The following is a 25,708-nucleotide window of genomic DNA, read 5'->3' as shown; positions in this document are numbered from 1 at the left end:
TATTTGTCTTTCATTCTAGGTAAATCTGATACTAATTTTAACTGTAGAGCTTCTTATTACTACTAAACTTAAGTGTTTATATTAGAACATAGTACGAGAAATTTATAACTAAATTATAAAAATGTTCTCAAGGCTTATACAGCTGCTTGGCAAAATCTACCTACTTACCTGTATCAAACCTGATGGGGGATTTTTAAAAAGCAAAGCTGACATGAGAGTTTGAATTTTGCTCAGAATGCAAAAAAAAAAATATTACACATTACTGCTTCGTTCTCAGATACGGTGATCATGACATCAACCTTAAGCACATGCTTCACCTACAAACTGTTATTTCAGCCACTCTGATGCAGCCACCTGAATCTGAGTTTCTTTTCTGCTTCTTACATCAGCTGTGGTGTGGTACTGATCCCTTCTGAACACAGGTTTGTCATAGGAACTTACCACACCATGTTCAAAAAAATAAAAATGTTTCCATTATTTATGTATTGGTTAAGAGCTTTAGATGAGGAAGTGCAACTGGACTTCATATTATCCTCCATCTCTATTGCTTTGTGGGCAGCAGATTACAGAAAAGTAAAGATTATGAAAACTTGCAATATTGGTTCTTGGTTTATATGTGAACGACAGGAATATTTGATAGTTAAGATATTTGTAGTTGTGTAGAAAGATGGAATCAAAGATCACGTCAAGCCGGAGTTCAGCTTTCATGCTCCAGAAGACTGAACAACAAATCCTTCCCCTGCACCTCCTCATACTGGACATTATACTAAATAATAAAACAGAAAAAAGAAACAGAAATATGAAGTGCCTGAAAGTTAATGTTCTGGTGGATAATAGTTTGCTATGCATCCAAGCCAAATATTTTGGCCCTTTCTACTCAATATAGGGAATTCAGCCTATCTTCTGGAGGATAAAGCAGAAAGAAAATTTAGAAAAGTAGGAAAAAAAAAATTAGAAAATACTATCTTCAGTAAACTCAGATACTGCACCTGTACAAGGAGTAATGACAGCCTCTGGTACCTTAAAATACAAAGAACAAAGTGGAGCATATTATTTTTTTTCAGTTTTACCCACGAATCCAGAGCAATTCCATAGCAAATTTAATGAGGGTTTACAATGCCTTAACTGACAGCAGATTTTGTTCCCTAACTGTAGGTAAAAATCTCCAAATAGAAATAATATATTTCAGCGTGTTTAAATCTTGTATTTGTTTGGGCAGATGAATTATTTTCCTTTTAAAGAATTGTTCTTTCAAGACTATTCAAAGAAACCAACCATAGTTTTGAAAAATCATTTCTGAAGCAAAAGAAAAGAAGACGACACCCTATCTTACCTGACATCTGAGAACAATAAACAACCCCAGTTCCGGAATCCAATATACCTAACAAGCTACCTAAAAATTCCCAAACAATTTGAAAGTGCATAAAAGAACCAATATCTTCAGAAAAAAAAAATGCTGAAATCCAGTATCTTTTAATAAAAACCAGAAAGATCAAAGGAGCAACTTACACTTTATTCCTTTTCAAAACCACCTTCATTTGGAATCAAATTGCAAACCTGGTTATGAAGCGAGCCCTTATATTTTTCTTGCCTTATCCTGTAAGCATCTAGTGCTCCCAGATTTTACTGAAATACTGCAACCAGCCTGTAGGATTCAGGCAATTAAAATCCAGCAAACAGAGATCCAGAGTAAAATCTAATTACCTTCAGTATCGACCCCGAGACCAGGATTTTTATAACTCTCTTCACGTCCAATGCTGCCTCTACAACAAATAGAAGAATGCCCACAAGTATGAATTTGGATGAAAAAGAAGTGAAACAGCTCAGAAAGGAAAAGAAATAAAAATTAGAAAGTAGATTCTTTATATAAAGAAAGAAAATAGACAAATTGCAGAATGAGGAAAGTATAGAAGAAGAATAGCATAGGGATGTATTTTTGGCCAGGTATCTTCCAAAGCACTCATGTACCGTCAGGAGAACAATTTAGTGCGAAGGTAATAATCAGAAACAACATTAACTTCTACTACTACAGTTTTGTTGGAAAGTAAGGAATTAAATTGTCTGGAACTACCCCAGAGTCCAAACGTTTGGCCATAGGTATTAAATAAATGCTTAAATAAAACCTTCAGCAGATGTTCTACCCCAGTGAAAGAAGAAGGATAATGCACTCAGTGATCACTCTCCTTATCTCTACCAAAGAGAAATTATCCCTCTAGAGAAGTAATAATAGCAGAAAAGACACTTCTCAGCAAAGGGAAAGCCCTTATTTGCCATGCAGCTAAAAAAAAAAAAAAAAAAAGACAGGTATAGTTGAGAAGATCATTGACTTGATTATTGCCTCAAAATTGATATGGGAAACATCTTGAGACACTGCATTATACATAGAGAAAATGACCAACGACAAATACACACATTATAATTTATCTCTTATTTACACAAGATCTTATGCTGCTTTCAGAGTTTACTTTTCAAGGATCAGGTCAATACTGAACAATTAGCAATTAACATGTCTCTAAGTCATATTACTATGTGGCCCTTACTACTATTGTAGACAAACACACAACTATTATTGGAGTTACCCTCAGAACAAATTTCTGAGGAACAGACCAATTACCAATTTAACACTCTATGTGGTGTTATTATCATTGGGGATTTTATTATCATTGGGGAACTAAGGCAGAGAGACAAAGAAATTTATGTAAGGTTTCTAGAGAATCAGAGTCCAGATCTCCTGACTGCTTATACACTGCCTAATCTACTGAAACATCTTAAAATCTATGTCACCACACATTTCAAACACCCCACTGAAAATACTGGAACTACTTGTAGATTTGTCACTTTAAAACAGGGCACAAACACAATACCGACATTATCATATCTCAGCACTTTATCAAATGAGATATATCACAAACCGCTGTTCTTCTGTCATCACTATAGTATATAGATCCCTTTACATATACAGCTGCATATAACTGTAAAAGTGACTTTTCAAAAAGTGATGCACCGTAGTCTTAGCACCGTAAGGAGTGGTTAAGCAGCCTACCTCCAACCCTTCCTCCATCCATCCCAGTATCACCACCAAAGCCCCCAGACAGCACTGCACTTCTCTCCCCCCAGCCGCAGCAGCCACCCCTGCCAAGCCCAGGCTGACCCCCTCGGCAGAAGCACATCTTTGAAACACGGTGAGATTCTGCACATAACTCCATTCAAATCACAGGATTCAAATCTTTTCTCTTTTCAAATCACAGGACCGAAGACCGAGATACAGGACAGTGTTCACGTGATTGATGCTGAACGTACTCCAACAAACCCCTAAGAACCCAACACATGGGATCAGGGGGTTGCTCTGGATCTGTTTTCACACAGTGCAGAAAAACTGAACCTCTTCTACCAAAAAAAAAATTAAAAAACATTCCCTAAATCAGAAAACAATTAAAAAAAAAAAAGAGGACATTTTACATACATAACATGCTTAACAAAACCTGGATGAAAAGACAGATTATGTTTTTTATTTGGAAATCCTGGATTCTGTTGGTTTAAATAAAATTCTTAATGTTACTGTAACTAGCCACTTATGCATTAAACATACAGTTTCTCCATACAGATTCACAAAGACTCAGAGGCATGTAAAATTTCTGTAGACCAAATACATTTATTTCCTTTGCTGAGCTGAACTGCATTGCATGATGAAGGACAACAAACAGCTTTAATAAGCTGTTAAGATTTTTCAACTCGCAAAGCACCACCGAGGAGCCAGCCCAGATCCCCGGCCCCTGTCCCGCTCCCAGAGCTGGTGGGACAGCAGCCCAGCAGAGCTCACCGGTGGGTAAACCCTTTGGGGCAGCACAGCGGCCGACTCAATGCCACTGGGCTCTGGCAGCACACGCAACAAAGCCAAGTGTCCTGGTTTTGGCAGGGATGGAGCTAATTTTCCTCTCAGTAGCCGGTGTATTTTGGATTGGAATGTTGATAAGTACACTGATGATACAAGTTGTTGCTAATGAGACCAAGGACACTGTCCAGATTTCCAAGTCTCGCTAATGTGCAGGTGCAGGAAGCTGGGAGGGATACAGACAGAATAATTGACCCAAACTGGCCAAAGAGAGTGTCGTGGTTTTGTTTAGTAGGGGGGGGCCTAAGGTGGTAGCTTCTGTAGGAAACTGCTAGAAGTCGCTCCCCTTTGTTCAGGGGACTTGGCCAGGCCTGGGGCGGACCTGCTGCTGGCCAGGGCCGAGCCGATTGGTAGCAGAATGTCTCGTGATAACGCCTCTGCGATAACGTATTTAAGAATGGGAAAACAGAAAAAAAAGACAGAGGAGAGAAGATGTGAAGAAGCTGAGCGGGGGCAGAGGCGCAGAGGGGGAGGCGCAGGCCTCATGGGCCTTGCAGGCCTCACCCTCTGGCCTCTCGCCAGGCAGCCGATTGGGCCCGACTCGGTCCAGCCCAGCTGCAAGAAGTGGAAAGGAGATGAGAAGTGAATAAGATGTAAAAAAAGATCCTGAGAGACATCTACCAGCCTGTTGTGAGGAACGGCTGCAGACGCCAAGGTCAGTTCAGAAGGAGGGGGAGGAGTAATGCGGCTCCTGGCCAAGATTCCCCTGCAGCCTGTGGTGACGACCATGGTGGAGCAGGTTGTCCCCCTGCAGCCCATGGAGGTCCACGGAGGAGCAGAGATCCACTTGGAGCCCGTGAAGGACACCATACCGGGGGAGGTGGATGCCTGAAGGCAGCTGTGGCCCGTGGAGGGCCCGCTGGGACAGCTGTTCTGGAGAGACTGCACCCGTGGAAGAGATGACCCACGCCAGAGCAGTTCCACGAAGGACTGTGGCCCGTGGGAGGGACCCCACGCTGGAGCAGGGGAGGAATGTGAGGAGTTCTTCCCCCGACCATGAAGCAGTGGCGTAGAACAACATATGATGAACTGACTGCAACCCCCATTCCCTCTTCCCCCCTGTGCCGCTCGGGGGGGGGGGGGAAGGTAGTAGAGATAATGTTAAGCTTGGGAAGAGGGAGGGGTGGGGGGAGGTTATCTTGTTCTCTGTCTCATTATCCTGCTGTTTGTAGTAATAAATGAATAGTTTTTTCCCCAAGTCGAGTCTGTTTTGCCCGTGACGGTAACTTTAAGGATTTCTCCCTGTCCTTATCTCAAACCTCGAGCTGTTTTTCCTTATATTTTCTCTCCCTGTTCTCTCGGAGGGTGGGGGGAGTGAGAGAGAGACTGCGTAGTCTGGTCCAATCGGGGCTGAACTACGACAGAGAGTATTCCATGTCATAAGCATCACGCTCAGTACTTAAGTGGGGGTTGCCCAGGGAGCCATCTCGCTCGCTGGCATCACTCCTACCTTGCTCTCTTCCTCTCGCTCCTTTGCTGGCTGCTCAGTTTTGTTTCCGTGATCGCTGCTCAGGACGGGCTGTGTTAGTCATTGGGACATCAGGTGGTGAGAAAACATAAACTATTCATTTTGTGTATTTTCGTATCCTTATCTTTTGTTATTATTTGCTATTCTAGTAAATTGTCTTCATCTCAACCCACGAGTTTTCCTTTCTTTCCAGTTCTCTCCCCCATCCCACTGGGGACTGGAGTGTGAGCGACAAACTGTGTGATGACCAGGCCTAAACCACAGCCACAGGTCAGGGCAGCGCCTCTCTGCAATACTCAGTGTGAAGTCCTTGGCGGATTCTCCCTCCTTAGGTGACAATCCAACTGGAAGGGATGTCAGAGGGAAGGGGAGAGGGGAGGGAAGCAAAGTTCCTGACAATCCAACTGGAAGGGATGTCGGAGGGAAGGGGAGAGGGGAGGGAAGCAAAGTTCCTCTCTGGAGGTGGGCAGTAAGAATGGTGAGGAGGCAGCTGTTCCAGGACTGAGAGCACACCTCCCCTTCGTCTCCCATGGCTTCCAGAAGCACAAGGGGCTGGAATCGTCTCCCTGGGGAGAGCAACCTCCCTCCCTTCTCGCACAGGACAACAGACTCGTACCTTCCCCCAGGAGCCGGGGTCAGGGCACCAGCTCCAGGCCTCCTCCACCTCCCAGGCCGGGCTGCAGCACAGCCCTTCCCATGTGTCAGAGCCAGGGCTCAGGAGGCAGGACGTCTCCATCTCCCATCGAAACTTCCCAGCTCTTACAGTACATGCTGCCCATCTTAAAAAACAGGTGAGGAGTCCTATGCTAGGAGATGTAATCTGAAAAGATGAAAACTCTCAGGCAGTAGCACCAGCACTGCAGACTGACAAATCCTTGTAGCCTACTAAGCAACTGGATGGCGTTACTCAGCATTTTCTTCCACTCCTACCTCGTTTTTTTCCTGTTTCCTCACTTTTCTTTGCTGGCCAGGTTACTCTTTGTATTTATAATAAGCAATTACAGAAATACTTTGCAAAGCTTTCTGAAAAACAAGACAATCCAAAATTTCCTTGTTTTATAAACAGTTCTAAGACAGAAACAAATTACAGGCATTGCTTGCGGACAGCTTTAGTAAGCAAAACTCAATTACAAACCTTTAAAACACAGCTCTAACACACAAAACCACAAGATCTACAAACAGTCAATTGGCAATTCTCCTGCAAGAGAAACACGAAATATTCCACACCATACTGTGAACTTGATAATACTGATATGAAATTGCCCTGCATAGTTGATATTGGCACATGAAAATAAAGCAAAGCTCAGCAAGACACATGAAATTCATGCATTTCCAATGTAATTCCAGCCAGCATAGCATAAATCAGCATGGGCATGTAATTCTTGGCTGTCTTGTTTGACATAAGCAAAGCACAAATTATGTGTTGTTGCAGGTGCTTTGCAAGCAAACATGACACCCAGCTGATTGTTAACAGGTGAACTTTTTTCAAAGGAAAATAAGCCGAAGGAAGATCTCCAAGCCAACTAACAAAAAAAACCCAGGTGGAAGTAGTTATGGCCATCCCGGGGCTGGAGCAGTCAGAAGCCATTGCATGATGTTGGGACGGCATCGGGAACAGGCTGCTTCTACGGGAACGAGGAGCAGGCTCCAGCAGGCTTGTGAAGCGTTTCTGGGGATGGCAGCCACGTCCAGCCAGGCCAGTCGCTGGGCTGCTCAACAAGGGCAGCTCCGTTTGGCTCAGATGTCGTAAGAAATGTCTGGCTCACTCTGAAAGCTACAGAACACCTGCAATTTATGCTGAGAAAGCTGCAGTTTCTAGCTCCTCAAAGCCAAATTCCAAAGTTACATGACCTATAATATTGCTAATCAAACTGATTATTTAAGTTTCCAAATGTATGGGTTTCTTTTTTCTTATACAAAGCCCCAGAAGTGTGAAATACCTTACAGGTCTTGAAGATGAAGCCGCTCTGCTACAAGTCCCTTTTACCTTTGAAGATGTTTTATATAAAACTCAAAGCATTCAGAGCAGCCAAACAGCCCGTGCATTGTGCAGGTTAGAGCACCAAGGGTGAAAAAGCGGTCAGAAAAAAAAAAATGGTATTTTTAAAGTCATTTATCCTTTATACTAAAATTCAACCGTTTCATTTTGAAAACAATTACTGCAGATTCAACGGATATGCTCTTCATAACAGAAAATTATTAAAAAATCAAAAAAAAATATAAAGAGGGTTCCCTGACTTGGAGACTTGAGTGAACTGTCTTGGTTGTTGGGTTTCCTACCTCTCTCTCTTCTGTTGCCCCTCTGGGAAACTTCTGTCTAAATCACGCATTGGAGGTCCACTCTCTCTAACTGCAGGCTGTCTTCAGGAGACAGCAGTATCTGTAGCTGCCAGCTCAAGGGGGAAAAAAAAAAGAAAAAAAGGCTATAGAGACACAGAAGCTAGGCTGTTCCCGGATTTGATCAGAAATTGCCTCTCAGCAGTGACATAAAACATTGTTTTCAGGCAAAACAGGAATAAACACGTGCATAAACTTTTGACTCGGAGCAATTCCACTCTAGTTCTGTGATCCATCAAATCTTAGAACATAAACATGATGAGATGTGGCAGGGGAGGTTTAGACTGGATATTAGGAAACACATCTTTACTGAAAGAGTGGTCAGGCACTGGAACAGGCTGCCCAAGGAAGTGGTGGAGTCACCATCCCTGGAGGTGTTCAAAGAACGTGTAGACGTGGCACTTCAGGACATGGTTTAGTGGACATGGTAGTGTTAGGTTGACGGTTGGACTTGATGATCTTGGAGGTCTTTTCCAACCTTAAAGATTCTACGATTCTATGATTCGATGTGGTTGGCTCTGGCTTCCGAACAGGAAAAAAGCTGCAACTACCTGATGACTGAGTAGATGGCACTCTTCTTGCTGTGCATAACCCGAGTCCAGCAATGTGGCAGAGGGCAGTTGCTCTCAAGTTAGACAGGTATAATTGAGCTCAGAAAGACTGGTCAGAAAACAAGGATTCTGCTTAAAAAAAAAAAAAAAAATTGGAAGGATTGGTATTCAGTTTAATTTTCATAGAATCACAGAATCATAAAATAGTTAGGGTTGGAAGGGACCTTCAAAGGTCATCTAGTCCAACCCCCTGCAAGAAGTAGGGACATCTCCAACAAGATCAGGTTGCTCAGAGCCTCGTCCAACCTGGCCTTGAACGTTTCCAGAGATGGGGCATCCACCACCTCTCTGGGCAACCTGTTCCAGTGTTCTACCACCCTCATTGTAATTTTTTTTTTTCCTTATGTCTAGTCTAAATCTACCCTCTTTTATTTTAAAAACCATCACCCCTTGTCCTATAACAACAGGCCCTGCTTAAGAGTTTCTCCCCATCTTTCCTGTAAGCCCCCTTTAGATATTGGAAGGCCACTATAAGGTCTCCCTAGAGCCTCTTCTCCAGGCTGAACAGCCTCAACTCTCTCAGCCTGTCCTCACAGGAGAGGTGCTCCAGCTCTCTTATCATCTTCAAGGCCCTCCTCTGGACCCTTTCCAACTGGTCCATGTCCTTCTTATGTTGGGGGCTCCACAGCCAGGTCTGGAGAGCCAGGTGAGGTCTCACAAGAGTGGAGCAGAGGGGCAGAATCACCTCCCTTGACCTGCTGGCCACGTTTCTTTTGAGGCAGCCCAGGCAGTTGGCTTTCTGGGCTGAAAGTGCACACTGACAGCTCATGTCCAGCTTTTCATCCACCAGTACCCCCAAGTCCTTCTTGTCAGGGCTGCACTCAATCCCTTCATCCCCAGCCCATGTGCAGGACCTTGCACTTGGTCTTACTGAACCTCATGAGGTTTGCATGCGCCCACTTCTCAAGCTTGTCCAGCTCCCTCTGGATGGCATCCTGTCCCTCAGGCATGTCAGCCACACCACTCAGCTTGGTGTCATCTGCAAACTTGCTGAGGGTGCACTCAATCCCACTGTCTAGATCATTGATTAAGATGTTAAACAGTACTGGTCCCAGTATGGACCCTTGAGGGACACCACCTGTCGCCAACCTCCATCTGACAAAAGCATTTTGTGCTTTTAAAAAATAAAATGGAGGAGAAAGAAGGAAATCTTTCAAATATTAGTTGAAGAATTCCTATCCAACTGTAGTCCTGCACCAAGCATCACTGGAGATTATTGTACAGATCTCCTCCCTGGGATGGTCTGAGTCAGCTGACGAGCAGGTTCAGGCCACTCGCTTGCAAGTGTGTATTTGGGGAAACCTTTACGGTGCCCCATCTGACATTCCCAGAGGGAAAGCTCAGGTCTCTCATCACCTAGAGAGCTATCCACTGCTCACTCCTCTGTTCTGGGATGTGGTTGTGCCCAGCACTCTGTGCAGCTTTGGCTATCCCATCCTTCTGATAACAGTGGGAGACACACACATGCACAAGAAAAAACTTGGTATTCTGCAGTGCAGGATGACCCCAGCACTCTTCAAACACAGGCATTTTCATCTCCTGCTACGAGGACACCCGGCATGCCTGAACAGCCCGATTGCTGGCTGAATTCAGGACAGCGAAGAGCTGGTGATGGTCCTGGGAGGGGAACGATCCCAGTGCTGTTCCATGAAGTACTGTTTGGACCTTTTCTTTACAGTTGTTTGGATTGTTAACTCTGGTGCCTGAGCCAAAGTCCCGCTCATCCCACCTGTTCCCCGGTCAGAGTGGCTGCACACAACATCACACATTTTCTGTACAAAACTGCGTTGCAGTATTGCCATGCACTGCGAACCAGCTGCGCTTTTTCAGGTCAAAGACATCAGCTTTTCAGGGTTTCCTTTGTCCTTAGTCCTACAAATGACTGCACCTGTAAAAAGCTTTGATGAATTAATAATGCAAACGCAGGGCAATTGTGCTCATGATCAACTTCAGGATCAAAGTCCTATCAGACTAACTACATAACAAAGGGTGTTGTACAGCGAACAGGACTACGTGGCTGTCAAAAGGAAACATGATTTTTTTCATAATTTCAGGTGTCCACAATGTGCTGCCCTGGCTTGTGCCAGTTTTATTTAAAGCACCCAGAAGTACAGTGGTACTTAAAAGGGGATTTAAAAAAGGATTGTGGAACCTCAGCTGGATGTCACCATTAATGTTACACAACTTCTTTCTCCTGAAAAACGAGCGTGGATCCAGCAAGACCTAAGTCTTGTTGCTTGTACAAGGCACAACCCTACTCTGATCTCTCACTGATCATCTCTTTAACCCTGCACAGTCCCCAGGCAGTGAAAGAGGAGGACACAGAGACCTTCCAGAGGATCCTCACAGTGAAACATACTCCAGCAGCTCAGGCAGACATTCCTCACACCAGGTCAGTGCTGGGAAGTTCCCCCACCCCCTTCCTTCATCCCAGCCTCTCCAAGGGGAGTGGGAGGAAAGAGTTTCCAATGAGAAATGAGAAACTGATGCCAAAGTGAAGGAGGTGAAAGCACAAAGAGGGAAAAACAGCTCTCCACTGAGGGACAGAAGTACAGAGCCACAAAGTGGTGTAACTGCAACTGAAATGGCCTCAATGGAGCCCTGCCCAGCATGACTATGTGTCCTCATAAACCCAAAACAGCCACACTGCTCTACAATTCCTCAGTAATTTGGAAGGATACCATCTGACAACTCTATACCCTAGCCCTAACTTTTCACAAGTTCAGCTAAATCTAGGATCCTGCTAATAACCTCACCCAACTTGGGTCAAAAGATGGCAACAGCAGGGCTCTGAAAGATGCCACCATCCACCGAAGCCAATCTGAAGTCCCTCAGCATTGTGAAAAGTGAGAAGCTCTCACTAGGTGTTTAATTAGTATTCTATATGTGTCACTCGGCAAACCAAACTTTGCCTGTGGTAATATTTTTTAGGACCTCTCATGTTTCCAAAACAAATGGGAAAGTTTTTTTAAAACAAAAAGAAAAAGGAAAAAAAAACCAAACCTTCACACCCCAAAAACCCCCCCACAAAATTATAATTTGCCACTCATCAGGCAGCAGCTTTAACAGGCCAGAAAAAAAAATCATAAATCTGTCATACAGTGTGGATGATGTACCTGCATGTCCAATTAGCATTGCAAACAAACATAAATATCTCATTAAAACATATAAATGTATATTACTTCAGTTTCCTACACTTCACTGCTTCCAAAATGTTTCTGAAAGGCATTTTATTTTAAGAGACAACACTCCCATCAGACTGTCTCCTCTGTACAGACCTTTGCATGCTTGTGATTCTTTGTTATTGACAAAGCTTCTGCTTTACACGGGATTTGTCACAGAATTTAAAGTAAATACCTCCAAAAATGTTTTACTCAGAAATCGATAGAAGTCCTTACTGAACAGGAGAGGGGTTTTTGCAGGTTATGCGCGTTTACTTGGACGCAGTGCTGCTTGCATAGACTTTCAAATTACATTGCAGGGTTCTTCACTGTGTTATTGATTGACCTGAGATTTTTGGCAAGTCATTTCACCGCCGTGCGGTTCTGCCTCTTCCTGCCTATCCGCTGTGTCCAATTAGCCTCCATACACCCTTTGGGGCAGCGACTGTTTCTCACTGCCAGCTTGTAGTACCTGTCTCCACGGGATCTGGTTTCAGTTGTCTTGATACACTAATAGTAACATTCATGTTTTAGGAGATTAATTATTTAAATAATAAAAAGAGAAAACTAAGTAATTGTATTGGAGAAATACAGTGACAGCTCTGTTGGTAAGCCATACGTATTCAGATGGATCGCTTCTTTCTAAAAAGCTAGACAGGCTTTAAATAATAAAAAAAAAAAAACATAAAAAGACAGCACACCTGATGAAAATATAATCACTGCAATTGTGAAACTCAGCAATATCCTAGGAGGTTTTAAGAACAATATCTCACAGCCTAGATCGGGAGACCAAAGATGCGAAGCAGTTTTACACCGTCCCAGCTTCCCTCCCCGCATCGAAATTCACTGAGGTCGGTGAGGAGACCAAGGGTAACTCCCTGTTGGGGGACTCCAAATAAGCTCTTTTTGTAAAGGTTTTTTACAATCTGGAATCTATTCAGATAGTTTAATAACAAGAGCAATACTAGTGTCCAGAGGGATCCATGTGAAGACTTCTGTTTTAATGTCTCAGCTGCAAATCTCTTTCCCAGCAGCATCCTCCTCGCTAGCTGGCCAGCAATGTGCAGACGCGGAGGGAGGAATTCTGCAGCTCACTGCAACCAGTTCCTGCAGCAATTGGAGAGAAATTTGCTTACTGCCTACTAGAAATCTACTTAATATTGACCCAAAAGAGCACTATTGGATCCCAACTGGACTTGCTACATTTCCCAAGAGAAACTGATACTCTTCATACGCAGGAGGTGCTTTCTCAGGTACGCAAAAAAAAAAAAAATCTTCAGTTTCCCCAACTTTTACATTCAGAAACATCAATTTCATTACCCTTAAAACACATACAAAACCATGAATCCCTATAAAGGCAAAGCAGATGTTATACTTCTGCAAGTACAGAAACCCCTACAATATTTCACACATATTTAGAGGAGACATTTTAAAATTTTATGGGTTCATCTGTTCTGAAGAGTATTTCAGTACATAAGTACCATAGGCATAACATGAAAATGCAACATAAATATGAACAAAGAAGACCTTTCAATTAATATTTCAATTATTGACTTTTAATTTTAACTAAGAAAACCCAACATCTTGGTTTTACTTTATTTCCTCAACAAAACCTCCAGTGCTGTGATACATTCTTTTCCTGAAATCTTTTATGCTATTTTTACTGGAAAACGACCAAATAGAGTGAGCATTGAAAAAGCTCTTTTTACTGGCTTATCAGAAATTCCAGTAATTCTTCCAGAAGTTTACAGGGGGAAAATGTTCCTCCACAAGTAAATGGAGCAGATAAAATGAATAAATTAAATTGTTCAGGAAATATATTCTCTGTATTCAGACTAGCTAAGGTTTTTTGAACAAGCTTCACTGGCAGTAGCTGCAATGGAAAGACCATGAGACAACAGACCCGTGCTACCAATAATAGAAGCTCCTCAACAGTCACTGCTCTGAAATTCTATTGTTCAACTTTTATCCACTTTACAGCTTCTATCACCAAGACTAAAATACTGTTAATTTGAGTTACAGATCCTGTGTTAAAATTATACAGAATATTTCCAATAACTACTACCAAGAAAGTCATTATGGCTAACTCCGAATTTAGTGTGAATACTTACTTACATTGCCATAGAAACTAGAGACTCCCAACTTGAAACTGTCATGCTAGCTCCTGTAACAAAAAGGCAATTCCTCTCACCAAAAGGTTTCAGACTTGATGCATGAGACAACAGACAGAGATAACAAACCCACATGGAAGGGGAAATCGGGAATACCAGCGAAACAATCACTGTCAATATAACAAACAGGAATCACAGCACAGCACCTAGTATCGAGCGGGCATCTCCGCAGAACTCAGTTGCAAGGAGAGTTTTGCAAAAGAATAGTCTAGTGGCTGTGCATAGAAATTTGGGGAGTAATGACACTTTACCTAAGCAAAACACAGGATAGCTTAAATTGACCAGGTGTTCACCTCCTGCCCCAATGTGCTACAGGAGCGTTGGATCTGCTGCCTCTCCCACCCCACCGGCACTGCGCTGCGGTGAGGGGAGCGCTGAGGGGCTCTGCCAGCTTACTCAGTTTGCAGCAGGACTCTGCACACTTTGAAATATAAAATGCTGTTCTTATACAAGGACAGAGAATTAAAATATAATGGGATTAATCCTTGTTTATATTAACGTACTGTTTTGGAAGCATAAGAGAGGCTTAGGTGACATTTATTAATGCAGATTAATAGGACTTAGAAAGGAAATAATAGAAACTAACACAGCCATTTCATTTCACACTAGTTAAAGAACCAGCCATGTGAATGCAACATGTTAGAAACTATTCCGTACAACTCGAGGTACAAACAGGACCATTCCTCAGTTTTCAATCTGAGTTTAAAATCAAGCAAACAAAGAATGTGTGTGTTGTAAGAACTTACACATGAAAACTGATGTCCTGAAATGAGACTGATGCCTTATTTCTGTTTCCTTTCCTGGGAACTCTGTGAACAATTTAATAATCCTGGATAATTCAATGAAATTATTGCCCATGATGGCTATAGAGACTACCATATGTTGTCAAGGCTGTGTCATGTATCTGCCAGACCAGGGACAACGGGAAACTGTTATAGCAGGGTTACTCCCATCAGAACAGGAATGATCTGGAATCATGGAATGCCAAAATTAAAACAAGTTTATGCATGCTTTCTGAAGTAAATACAAGTATAGAGGGTAAAAACATCTTACTAGTAGAATAAACTAGTTGACATTAATGCCAGACCTGAAAGACGCACTACTTGAAAGGGGCGAGGTGAACTCCAGGGACAGAGGAGGCCCTGAACAAAGATGCTTCAGTAGCAGAAAAGCTGTGGAGCAAACAAGAAAGAAGTGGTGGCAACTAAGTCTCCATGGTTTCTGAGAAAGAAAAGGTATATGGGAGGAGCTCCTTGAAGTACGCTGATCTGAACCAAGGATGATTCAAGACATTCAGAAAAAATGTGATCTAGAAATGTAAGGAAGCATTATTTCACCTATGGATTTTTTTTCTGGCAGTGGACATAGCCAATCTGGTTTGTCTGCAAACCATAAAACACGTGAACACTTGTTTTTTTCTTCCATTTTCACATGATCTCGAACATCTGAACTGGAAGCCTTGCTTCACAAGGTCGGAGGTCTGAAAAGAAAGGTGCAGAAGTTACTTAGTGTCTGTGAGCCAGCACTGCCTCTGAAGGTCAATGACACCATAACAGTTTTGGTACCAGAGAGGGAGGATGCAGAACGTGAGCCAGGGAGGTCCTGGTGCCACCTCAGCAGCAAGAGACCCGGCATGCAGTTCTGGTGCAATGGCAACTAAACGCTACCTGGTAAATCTCCATTTTTGTAGGACCATCACACACATACAAATCCTACACAAATATGTGTCATCCTACACAAATCTGTGTTTCTCCCTCATTTCTCAGGGGACACCACTGTTTCACCTTACTTTGGTGAGAATTTGGGACAGAAACCGTGATGCATTAAGAACAACTAGTGAGGTCAGCTAAAGAAAGAAAGAATACAATTTTTTTCATTAGAATGAGTCAATTGTGGGTATTTTAGAGGGCCAGCCTTAGCCCAGCAGGAGATGTCAACATATTTTGAGGATCTAAGACAGGTCTAGGAAATGCACATTCCCTGTGCTGGAGAATCTCCTCAGAGCTGCACAATCTCTCTTGAATATGACAGAACATGTGATTTGTAAAGCCAGTTATATTTTAGTTTAATAATCTCTGATTCTTTCTTCCTGGGACCTTCTCTCCTACATTTTACTTTCTCCATTTTGTTCCTTGTCTTACTTTCCTTCATCTTGAGTTCATGCATTGTAGAAATAAACAAAGACATCCAGGAGAAACGTCTGCAGCTGATAAGCAGAGTGAAACAGCATTATTCATCTATTACTAACCATAAACTATATATGAATGAGAAGACACCTGGAAGCGCAGTGTTGACAGCAACACACCTTTTGATGAAGCTGTCTGGATCCTAGCAATCTGCATGTGCTGACTGACAGTTTAGAAATAATGCATTTGTGGTTCATTTACACACTGGAAACAGGGTAAATACATGGCAGATGTACACAAACAACAGCCTTCTGTCAACTAAGCTTCTAGCAAAAAGTCCAAATTATGGATAGGAGGTATGAATAAAAGAGACATTAAAATAATAAGTACTGTTTCAGAGATTATCAATTACAATGAAAACTTTTTTCGAGTGTGGGACAGGTAGATAAATTTCAGTTTTGTTAAAGCACTTCACTCTCTTCCTTCTCTCTTGCTCCTGTCTGCTATTCCAGTTTCCTCTGTGGCAGCTTCAGCCTGCAGTGAGAAAGCTACACAAATGGCCAGCAAGACTACTACACCTTCTTGCTGGGTAGATTTCCATGAGGTTGAAAGCAAACTTATTTGTAATAAATTAGGTGTGATGAAGAGATAGTGTCGAGATCATAGCACCTGTGATTTTAGAAAATATAGTTAAGGCCAGCATTGCAATGTCATTCAGCAACAAAAACCAAAAATAGGCACTTTTCTACTGAAATCAATACCTTCAAATTCTGCACTATGGACTGCACCTGCTTGGGTAGGCATCCAGTCAATCTTACTCCAAAGTTGATGATAATTTTATTTCCTCCTGCAGAAAACGGTGCCTTACTGCACATTGCGTGGCCATCAGAATGAACAGGTTCATTGTAACTACCATACATATATGCATCAAAACATGTATGACAAACATTCTAGATTGATACTGTAGCCCATAAATATCTGTATATATTTTATTATTGTGTAGCAATACTACACTAAGTCTTACACACTCTCAACCCACAGATAAAAAGTCCTACCCATAGCTCTCCAAAAAAAAAAAAAACCCAAACAACAGATGAATATGTATACTTACACATTAATAAATACCTATTATGTGTATGGAAGAAAAGAAATTACTTCCAGAATGTTAACACAGTCAAGCACTATGCTTTTTGACCCTTGCCTTGATGCTCTGCAGCAAAAAAAAAAAAAAAAAATTATCTTTTTTTTAATAAATTGTTTGTACTGCTATGAGGAAGAGAAGAACAAGAAACATCTGCTTCTATAACTACTGTAGCACTTTCGTCTCCATCACCCTTTCTAAATCACAGTATGACCACCTCCTCACATAAATTCCTCCTGAAGGAGAACTTTTTCCATGTATACACCACTTCTTGCATACAAAAAATGTAGATGAATTTACCAACTCTTTCATGTCATGAAAGGCACTCCTCATCTAGAAGGAGTAAGGAGAAGATCATGAACAATGAAAGCAAACGCTTAGAATCCGTATCTTTCACAAAATGCTGAATTCATGCAGGTGAGGTTATAGGATGCATAAAATAAGTCAAGATGCAATTTTACCCCCTCATATCGGTACTTTCCTTTGATGTCAACAGTATCAACAGATGGACAAGTGTTAGTGTGAGATGAACTTTACCATATGTGACTCAACAGGATTAAGCAGAGCACTCTCAATTATTTAATTTCTTCAAGGAAATGATGCACTAACAAAGTCATGGCCCCATCCGTTAATGGCACATTTGTAATTCTCCAAGAAGGAAAAAGACTGATGAATATAATTCTACTGCCAGTGAACACACAGAGTTCCTGACATGAAACATCAGAGTCTCCCTGGAGGAGCTGAAGAATAAATCACCAGCTACATGGGTCAGAAGTCAGCTTCAGTGGTCTTTAAGATGGACAAGCATAAGAATTACATAAAGTCATGGTAAAAAGAGAACTCTGAATGTCACTGCTGGAGTTAGTAAAATCCTACAGAGCACAAGTTAGGAAAAAGGAGTGAGTCTGAAGTACAATTTATTTTCAAAGACTAACTTTGCATTATAGACCAGAAGTGCAACCAGGCAGGTTTTTATAGTTCTTTGGGTTTGGTTTTTGCAAGACCTTTGTGATTTTTTTTTTTAAAATTCGCAAAAATCACACCACTTTCTATTGTAAAATATCATCCTTTATGTTAGTGAAGAAAATTTTATCCAACATTCACATTTGGGAAGACAGTATATATTGATACCCAGGAAAAAAAAAATTAAAAAAAAACACAAAAAAAGACAATCTGTATGATCTGTATGCACAGAGTATTTTAATGAACATAGAAGAGAATTATTGATGAACTTAAATAACCAAAGGAGTTTCTTAAAAATGTAACTATACATAGGAATACGTGTATGAAAAAGTCTGTAGGAAAACAGTTACATGTTAACTAGCTGACACGGTATTTACATGTGCAGGGAAAAACTTTAGAAAATTGAAACATTCCCGTACCTCTCTGTCAAAAGGCTTGTCACAAACTTTTAAATAAAAAAAAAAAAAGAAAATTATCTGCCAGGTTTTAATTACAATACTCATGGATGAACTTATTAAGGAAAAAAAAAAACAACAAAACCCAGACTTGCTACAAGGCTAAGAAATCCCTGAGCCACAAATCACTGAGTGCTGGGACAGTACTGTCCTGTCCTTCTACTCTTTGCCGGGAAACTGCTGTTGCCACTACCAGGGAGAGGATGTGGAGGAAGCAAACCTGCAGTCTGCCCAAACACGGCCCCTCTTGCATCCACCCTAATGAGGGTCCAAATCTTCTCCTGACTGCAAATATGCCCAAGCCCATCGAACATCAGCAAAACACTTTAGCGTACGCTGACTGTAAGTAAATTATTAGTCTGAGAATGTAACATTGGTTTTAAGTCCCTCCTTACATTATGTATACTAAATTGTCTTTTTGCATAAGGTGCTAAAGCGTTGTGGGTTGAAGCTGAAAGTCTGATGATTTAGTCAAATCAGAGATGTTAGAAAGTGTCAATACAAAGTAACAATGTTATTCAGTTCAACTACTAGTTTCATATGGTCATACAACTAAATACTTCCAGAAGTACATTAAATTGCAAAGTGAGTCAGATCACCTGGTTACTTAATACGTCCAAATCATTTTCCTTGAGGAACAGATGTGTCAGGCAGCAGCTCCAGGACAAAATCTGCTGCAGTGCTCCTGAGTTCTGAAATCCATGTTTTCAGACTGTTCACTGGGATTCTGCTGAGGGCATCTGTGGAAGTTTGTAACTCTATGCAAAGAATAAAGATCCCGGTTTATGCAGGACAGCTGAGTGGGCTGTTCCTGCAACCCTCCAAATTAAAACCAAAGCTGTATTGGAGTCTGCACACATCATGGACCTGTGTCGCCTACTGATAGGAATTACTGGAGAAGGACACTGTGGATCTGAGATATCAGCGATGAACAGAGAGTAGAACTGGAAACAACACTGCTCCTCACATGACTCTCCCGTGTGATTATCCAAATTAGGATGCCTTTCCTTAACACATTGCTACTTTTACAACTACGCATCTGTGGGAAGAAGGCAGTACTTAATCTAAAATGTTCTGCATGTAAAAACAATCACATTTGAAATTCAGAACTATTTCTTTCAGAAACAGTAAGGCTCTTCTCTTCATCAGAGTGAACAGGTCAGAATGTGTAACATTTGCAAATATACCTGACTGATTTGACTGCCGTACAAAATTCTCCCATTCAAAGGGTATAAACTCAAAAAAGCATAGGACTTAACAGTGGAAATCCCGTCTTCCTCATTTGATGTCAAGGAAAGCTTTGCCATTGACTTCATCTGGGCCAAGATTTCACCCCATGTGTTTTAAGAGAATCTCTGTGATTCTGCCAATAGTAGCACAGTAAGTGGCTTGCAAAAAAAAACCTAACAAAAAATCCCAAACAGGAAATAGTCTCCAAGGAATACTTCTCTGCAAACTCTTACAATTAAGATTAAAGAATAATAATGGTTCTTACAATCTTTTCTCCCCATGCAAAACCAGGCAATATTTTCCTGCAGTACATCCTTATTTATAGGGTGTCATACTTAGGAGAGTTCCATGTCAGATCATATCATAGAACTGCTAATTAGTTTCTCATAATGTTTACTCCTCCTGATGATATACGGCAACTCCTACATTATATGATTGCTTTTTCTAAGTTAGTATTTTTAGCTCAGATGTTCAGCTCACACAAAACAGCAATATTCCATCAGACTTTTTTTAAAGAAGTATTTTACCTCAGAGTGTGGTAAAAGATGAAGTATTTCATTATTTTGAAGAGGGAAGTGTTTAATCAAATAAAATGTAATGAAAAATCATTAAAACACCTGTATTTTCTGTACTTTAAAACAGCTAAGCTAATTCCTGTAAACTGAATTAGCCATTCTCTGATTTCATCTACAAATTAATTTTCACTGCTGAATTATCAAAACTTTCAAACAAGATAAATAATCACAGTATCCTAAGCATCACATTATAAATAGTGGTGTCCTACCTCCACATTTCTCTCTCTGACTTCATTCCTAGGCAGCACTGAAGAAGCAGCTACAGTCACATGGTGCATTCAAGGTCATGCTATTCTAATTTACAGAGGTATCATTGATAAATTATGCAGAAACAATGACAATGGAGTCACTAACCTTGTTCCAGCACACTAAAGGTGTTTTATAATTAAAAGAAGAACAAAATTTACAAAAAAAAATATAAGGATTTTATTGTCCAGCTTTTTCTCTCCTACACACTGCTGCAAAGTAGTGCTGGGGAATAGTGATTGTTCCTGTAACATGGATGCCTGCTGTCTGTGCTTTGTAACCAAGGGGTGCAGATTAGACTGAATTACACTGAAGGAGGAGTCAGGTGGCAAAATACACAAACCGCTGACCTTTTTTTTAAAAATAGGAAGTTGGATCCAGAAGGCCTCTCCCTTTGGCGAAGCAGAGGATGGATGCTGGAGCACAAGAAAGATCATTCCAGCCAGGAACTCTCTCTCAGTCCAAGAATCTCTGCAGAACTGTCACTTCCAAGCACGCAGTCATCTGGCCAGTGCTTTGAGGACTTGCATCAAAAGTGTAGCATGTTAACATACTGAAGTAAAACTCCTCAGAGATATATATAAACCAGGCAGAATTTAGAATTCATCCTCCATGTCTCATTCAAGAAACTTGCCATAATCCACGGACTAAAAGCCTGACTAATGTCCCTAATTCATGTATGACAGATATCTCTAATAAGGGTGCACACATTAATGAATCACTGGTGATTGCTTTAACTTAAGGAGAAGTATTAGAAAAACAGTGAAGAGGTGGGACAGAGACTGTTTCACATAGTAAATGAATGTAACCTTAAACTGGCATTACTATAAAGCATCTATAGGATTTCCGCAAAGAAAAAAAAGTAAGAATTTAAATCACTTAACAATGTACCCTTATCTTCATGATAATTTTACTGCTGCTTCTTTTTGAATCATGTCACAGTAAGATCACTCACATTAAAATTATTGATAGAAAGAGGAACTACAGAGCAGGTTTTCTGGAGTTCAGGTGCCCAGAGCTGACACTCTGCTGCAAGACAGAATCCATTATACTCCTTTCTAATCTTCACTTGTCACATAAACTATTGTGTCTCCCTGCATTGCCTGACTATCAAGATACGATCTACAACATATTGCACAACTTACCCAAAAGGACAAACACAAAAAACCCAGATCATATCTTTATTTAGAGGTTTGACCTGATGTAGACAGCTGTATCTATCATTCAGTACATTCTGAAGGCCTGAGTGAAAGTCAAATGCTTCCGACTGATTCTGCTGTGTTTGGATAAACTTGTAACTGACATATCCTTGAAGCATTCAGAAGAATCACAAATGTCACTTTCAACAATAATAAACCTCCAAGTACAATGAGGAAGCTGAATTACAAAATTATACCAAATGTCAGAGCAACTCTCCTGTACATCCTCAGAGCACAAGCACCTCTAATGCACGGCCTCAAAAACCTTCCCACCCCCGAAACCCCCAACTTTCCAAGGGCTGAGCTCCCTGCCCGGCTCAAATCTGCACTTCAGCCGTCCACCTCCACGGAGCATCCACGGACCCGGAGCACCTCACAGCTCCTGTGCTTCCAAAAGGCTGCTGGGGGTGGGGGGCGGGGGGGGCAGACACCTCCTGACCGGCGCTCAGCTGCAGTCAGCCCAGCTCAGCCCAGTTTAACGAGGGCAGACACAAACATGTAAACAGCGTGTGGCGGCTCTTCTCTACTGACTTCCCTGGAAATGCATTAACCTAATAGACTACTTCAGAAATAAATCCGAGAAAGGAAAGGCAGAAGCTGACTGTTTCCTCCCAAAAGTTTCTCCCCGCTCATCCCTCCCACTTTCTCTGCGCTCCCCGTTCCCTAGGATTAGGCGGTCGTTTCCACCGGGGACCAGACGAATGCCCGTTCCGCTGCGGACACGGGAGAGATGCTGAAGCCGCCCCCTCCACGGCACCGGGGACCCGGCGCACGGCGGCACTGCCCCTGCCCCTGCCCCGGGCCCGAGCTGAGCCGAGGCCGAACCCCGCTCCGCAGCCGCGCCCGCCGCCCCTCCGGCCCCACCGCCAGCAGCAGCCGGGGCAGCGGGGGGCGGCCGGGCCCGTGGGGGATGCGGGGGGGGTGCGGCCCCCCCCGCCATGGCGAAGCGCTGTCACTGACGCACATTTAATTCGCCCGGCTGCGGGCACCGCGCAGCGCCGCTCGCATTCCCCCCCCCCGCCCCCCGCACCGCCGGCGGGGAGGGGGAAAGTCAAACTGCAGCAGCAAAGTTGCTCCCCCCTCCCCGCAGACCTGCCCCGGCCCCGGGGCGGGGGGGGGGGGGGGGGGGGCCGTCCCCGCCTTACCTTGCTTGACGCACTTGAGGCGGATGGGGTCCTTGCAGTGCTTAATCACGGCCAGCACATCCCTGATGGTGAGCCCGGCCACGGGGGTCTCGTTCACCTCCAGCAGCAGCTCCTCCGGCACTAACTTGCTGCCGCCCTCATAGGCCACCTTGCCGGGCTTCACCTCCCCCAGGTAGGGGAACTGGCCGTTCTCGGCGCCCCCCTTCAGCTCGAAGCCCAGCTGCCCCTCCGCGTTCCTCACGATCACGATCTCGTGGACTCGGCTCGTCCAGTGGCTCTTCTTCTTCAAGCCCTTGGACATTGCCGTGGGGATGCTCTGCCCGACTCCCTCCCGGTACTCCGTCCTCCTTCCCTCCCTCCCTCCCTCTCTTCGCCCCCCCAGCCCCGCTCCCCGGGGCAGCCGGGCTCCTCCGGGGCAGGCGGGGAGCGGCCGCCGCTACTGCTGCCGGCCGGCCGGCGAGCGGGAGGGAGGGCGCGGCGGCCCCGTGGGGCTGGGGCGCTGGGTCGGGGAGCGGCTCTCTGCCCTCTCCGCCCGGCTTTAGCTGATATCCATGGCAGCCGCGGCGGCCGGGACCCTGCCTGTGCGTGGATGTACTAGTTGTAGAGAAACTGGCAGGGAGGGAGGAGGGAGGGGACGGCGGCGGGAGGAGGAGGAGGAGGAGGAGGAGGAGGAGGAGGAGGGGTGTCAGTGTCGGTGCCGGAGCGAGGCGGGCGCTGCCTCGCCGCTCCCGCCTCGCCTGACCCGGTAGTGAAGGCCGAGAGAGAGGCTGCCTGGCGCTGCCGGCAGCAGGCGGAGAGCGGCCCGGCCCGGCCCGGGGAAGGGGGAAGGAGCCCGGCGGGGAGAGCAGCAGCCCCCGGCCCGGCACCCCCTGCCCCGCCGCCCGGCCCCGGCCGAGAGGGGGCGCGCTGGGCAAGATGGCGTGGGGGCAGCGGCGGCGACCGGCCCCCGCTGGCACGGGGCTGCCTCGGGGCCTGGCCAGCTGCCTCCCCGCGGGCCTCTCCCTCCCCGGGCCGGGCTGAGCCCCCCTCGCCGTACCGCCGCGGCCGGGTGCTCCGGCAGCGTCCTGAGCGTGTGCCGGCTGCGATCCGCACGGGGGGGGCTCTGCCGGAGTTTCGGGAGTCTGCCCGAGGGGGAGAGGGGTGCCGCGGTCCTGTAGTTCTGCTCATGGCGAGGAAGGACCCAGCGGCACAGATGTGGCCAGAAAAACAAAAGACAGGCTTTTGCCTCCAGGATCCCGCTGTTACGGGCGTTTGCAGAGTGGCTTCTCTCCGTTCGGAGGTCTCACAGTTCAGTTGATGGAGTTGTAGATGGATGTAATTTTTAATGCTGATTGCTGCGGCCACAGGAGCGAATAGCTCAGTGGGTGTTACACCTGAAGAGGGGATATCGAAGAGAGGGGTGGCACTTTTTTCTACTTGCTGTCACCTGCCAGATGTTCACCACTCTCACTCAGGTTGCTGTCTGCTCCTTGGCCCTAAACCCCAAATGACCTTAGCGGCCAAAGACCGTCAGTGCCAACCTCCCGAGCTTCGCTCTGCCTGAGCACTGGGGTGCATTTTGTGCAGCAGGTGATACCGGAACCCGCTCCTCTTGGGAACTCTCCTTAAATTAGTTCTGTCATATGCCTAACACGTGTGCGAGCAGCAGAGTGTAGCAGTTGGCATGTTTCTGAGAAGCTTGCCTTGCCTAAAAAAATAGTTTCCACCTGAAGGGGAGATTGACAAAACACAGGCAGAGCAACCTGTAGAGCGACTGTAAGAAACGTAGATTTTGTGCCTGCAGGATATTGGAGAGCAGGATACGTGAAGGCAGGGGTCTGCAGACTGGGTACTGCATGGGGGAGGGCAGGAGAAACGCTGCGTGTGTTACGGCACGTGATTGAAAGCTGGTCAAATATTTTTAAAATTTCAATTAAAGTGACTCTGCAATGAAATTTTTCACAAATTGTATTGCTGTTTTCCCTCTAGGTTCCTATGGAAACAGCCCTTTATGCAATCATGCTTGGCTGTGTTGTCTTTACTTCTCCAATAACTTCTGAGGCTGTTGGGCAGTTTCACCCAAATCTATCTCAAATATAATTAAGTTATTTCATGAAAACACGCAGCTGGGTAGGGCTGAGAGATCCCGTAAATGTCCCAAAGGCTGTAACATGAACTTGCCTCTTATTAAACAGTGATTCACATGGTTGAGAGACCATATAAATGTCTTGGTAATGAGAAAAGTTTCAATTACAGCTCGTTATCAGCCTCAGTGTAAGTCTGTGGGAAACCAGGGTTCTTCAGTTCATGTTCTCCCAGAATTACTTGCTTAACATCCTCATGCACTCAGAGGTGGAATGGACACATGCGGAGGGGAAGAAAGCGATGAGAAATTACTGAAGTCTGTGGCCTGCTGCCACTACGAGTTGGGTCTCTGGTCTGGACAGAAATGGGCTAAAACACTTGGAAAGAGAACAAGAGTGTCAGTAGGTTTGTTTCTCTCTGTAGCTCTGCCCTTGCATTTTGTCTTGCTTTTTATTTCAGAAGTGGGGTAGGAAGCAAATGGCTAAAAAGAGGAATTGCAAGTGTCGTGGTTTTGTTTAGTGGGGGGGGGCCTAAGGTGGTAGCTTCTGTAGGAAACTGCTAGAAAGTTTCTGTAGGAAACTACCACCTTAGGCCCCCCCTCACTAAACAAAACCACACAGCAAGACAAAACATGTTGTTATCCTTCAGGTTCCCAAATGTTTCTACAGTCACTTCTTTGCTGAATCCTCTGCTCTACTAAAGCTACTCTACTGAATTTCTTAACTTAGAGGTTGTAGTCATTCTGCTAGTGTAGTATTACAGTTGTTGATTTGTCTGATAATTAAAAGTAAATTTCTAAATAACTTCATGTTCACCACAGTATATGTACAACACTAGGACATCTGCCAAAAATGCAGCTTTTAAGAAGAAATATGTGTCATTAATATTTGAAATATTCTTGGGAGATGGGGGAAGGGAATCCTG

The 25,708-nt window shown here is 44.0% G+C and overlaps 1 protein-coding gene and 1 long non-coding RNA gene across 11 annotated transcripts in view; one reads left to right on the top strand and one right to left on the bottom strand.

The window, feature by feature from the left end:
• Positions 1-23,047, bottom strand: part of MAGI2 (membrane associated guanylate kinase, WW and PDZ domain containing 2) — a 757,279-nt gene extending 734,232 nt beyond the window's left edge. For all 10 annotated transcript variants that reach the window (XM_086745852.1, XM_086745763.1, XM_086745773.1 and 7 more), the window contains exon 1: positions 22,721-23,047. In XM_086745852.1, coding sequence (XP_086601978.1) covers positions 22,721-23,021 — 301 coding nt within the window. In that variant the 5' untranslated portion in view covers positions 23,022-23,047. The remainder of the gene's footprint in view (positions 1-22,720) is intronic.
• LOC147601972 (uncharacterized) lies at positions 22,789-24,905 on the top strand. Its single transcript, XR_015258294.1, has 2 exons — positions 22,789-22,892; positions 24,689-24,905. It is a non-coding gene; the product is annotated as an uncharacterized LOC147601972 (long non-coding RNA).
• The last annotated feature ends 803 nt before the right edge of the window (positions 24,906-25,708 follow it).

This window comes from Chlamydotis macqueenii, chromosome 1 (genome assembly GCF_036417535.1).
Source record: "Chlamydotis macqueenii isolate bChlMac1 chromosome 1, bChlMac1.mat, whole genome shotgun sequence".
In the NCBI taxonomy this organism is placed as follows: Eukaryota; Metazoa; Chordata; class Aves; order Otidiformes; family Otididae; genus Chlamydotis; species Chlamydotis macqueenii.
Note: the sequence above shows the minus strand (reverse complement) of the source record. Positions and strands in the feature narration are given on the sequence as shown.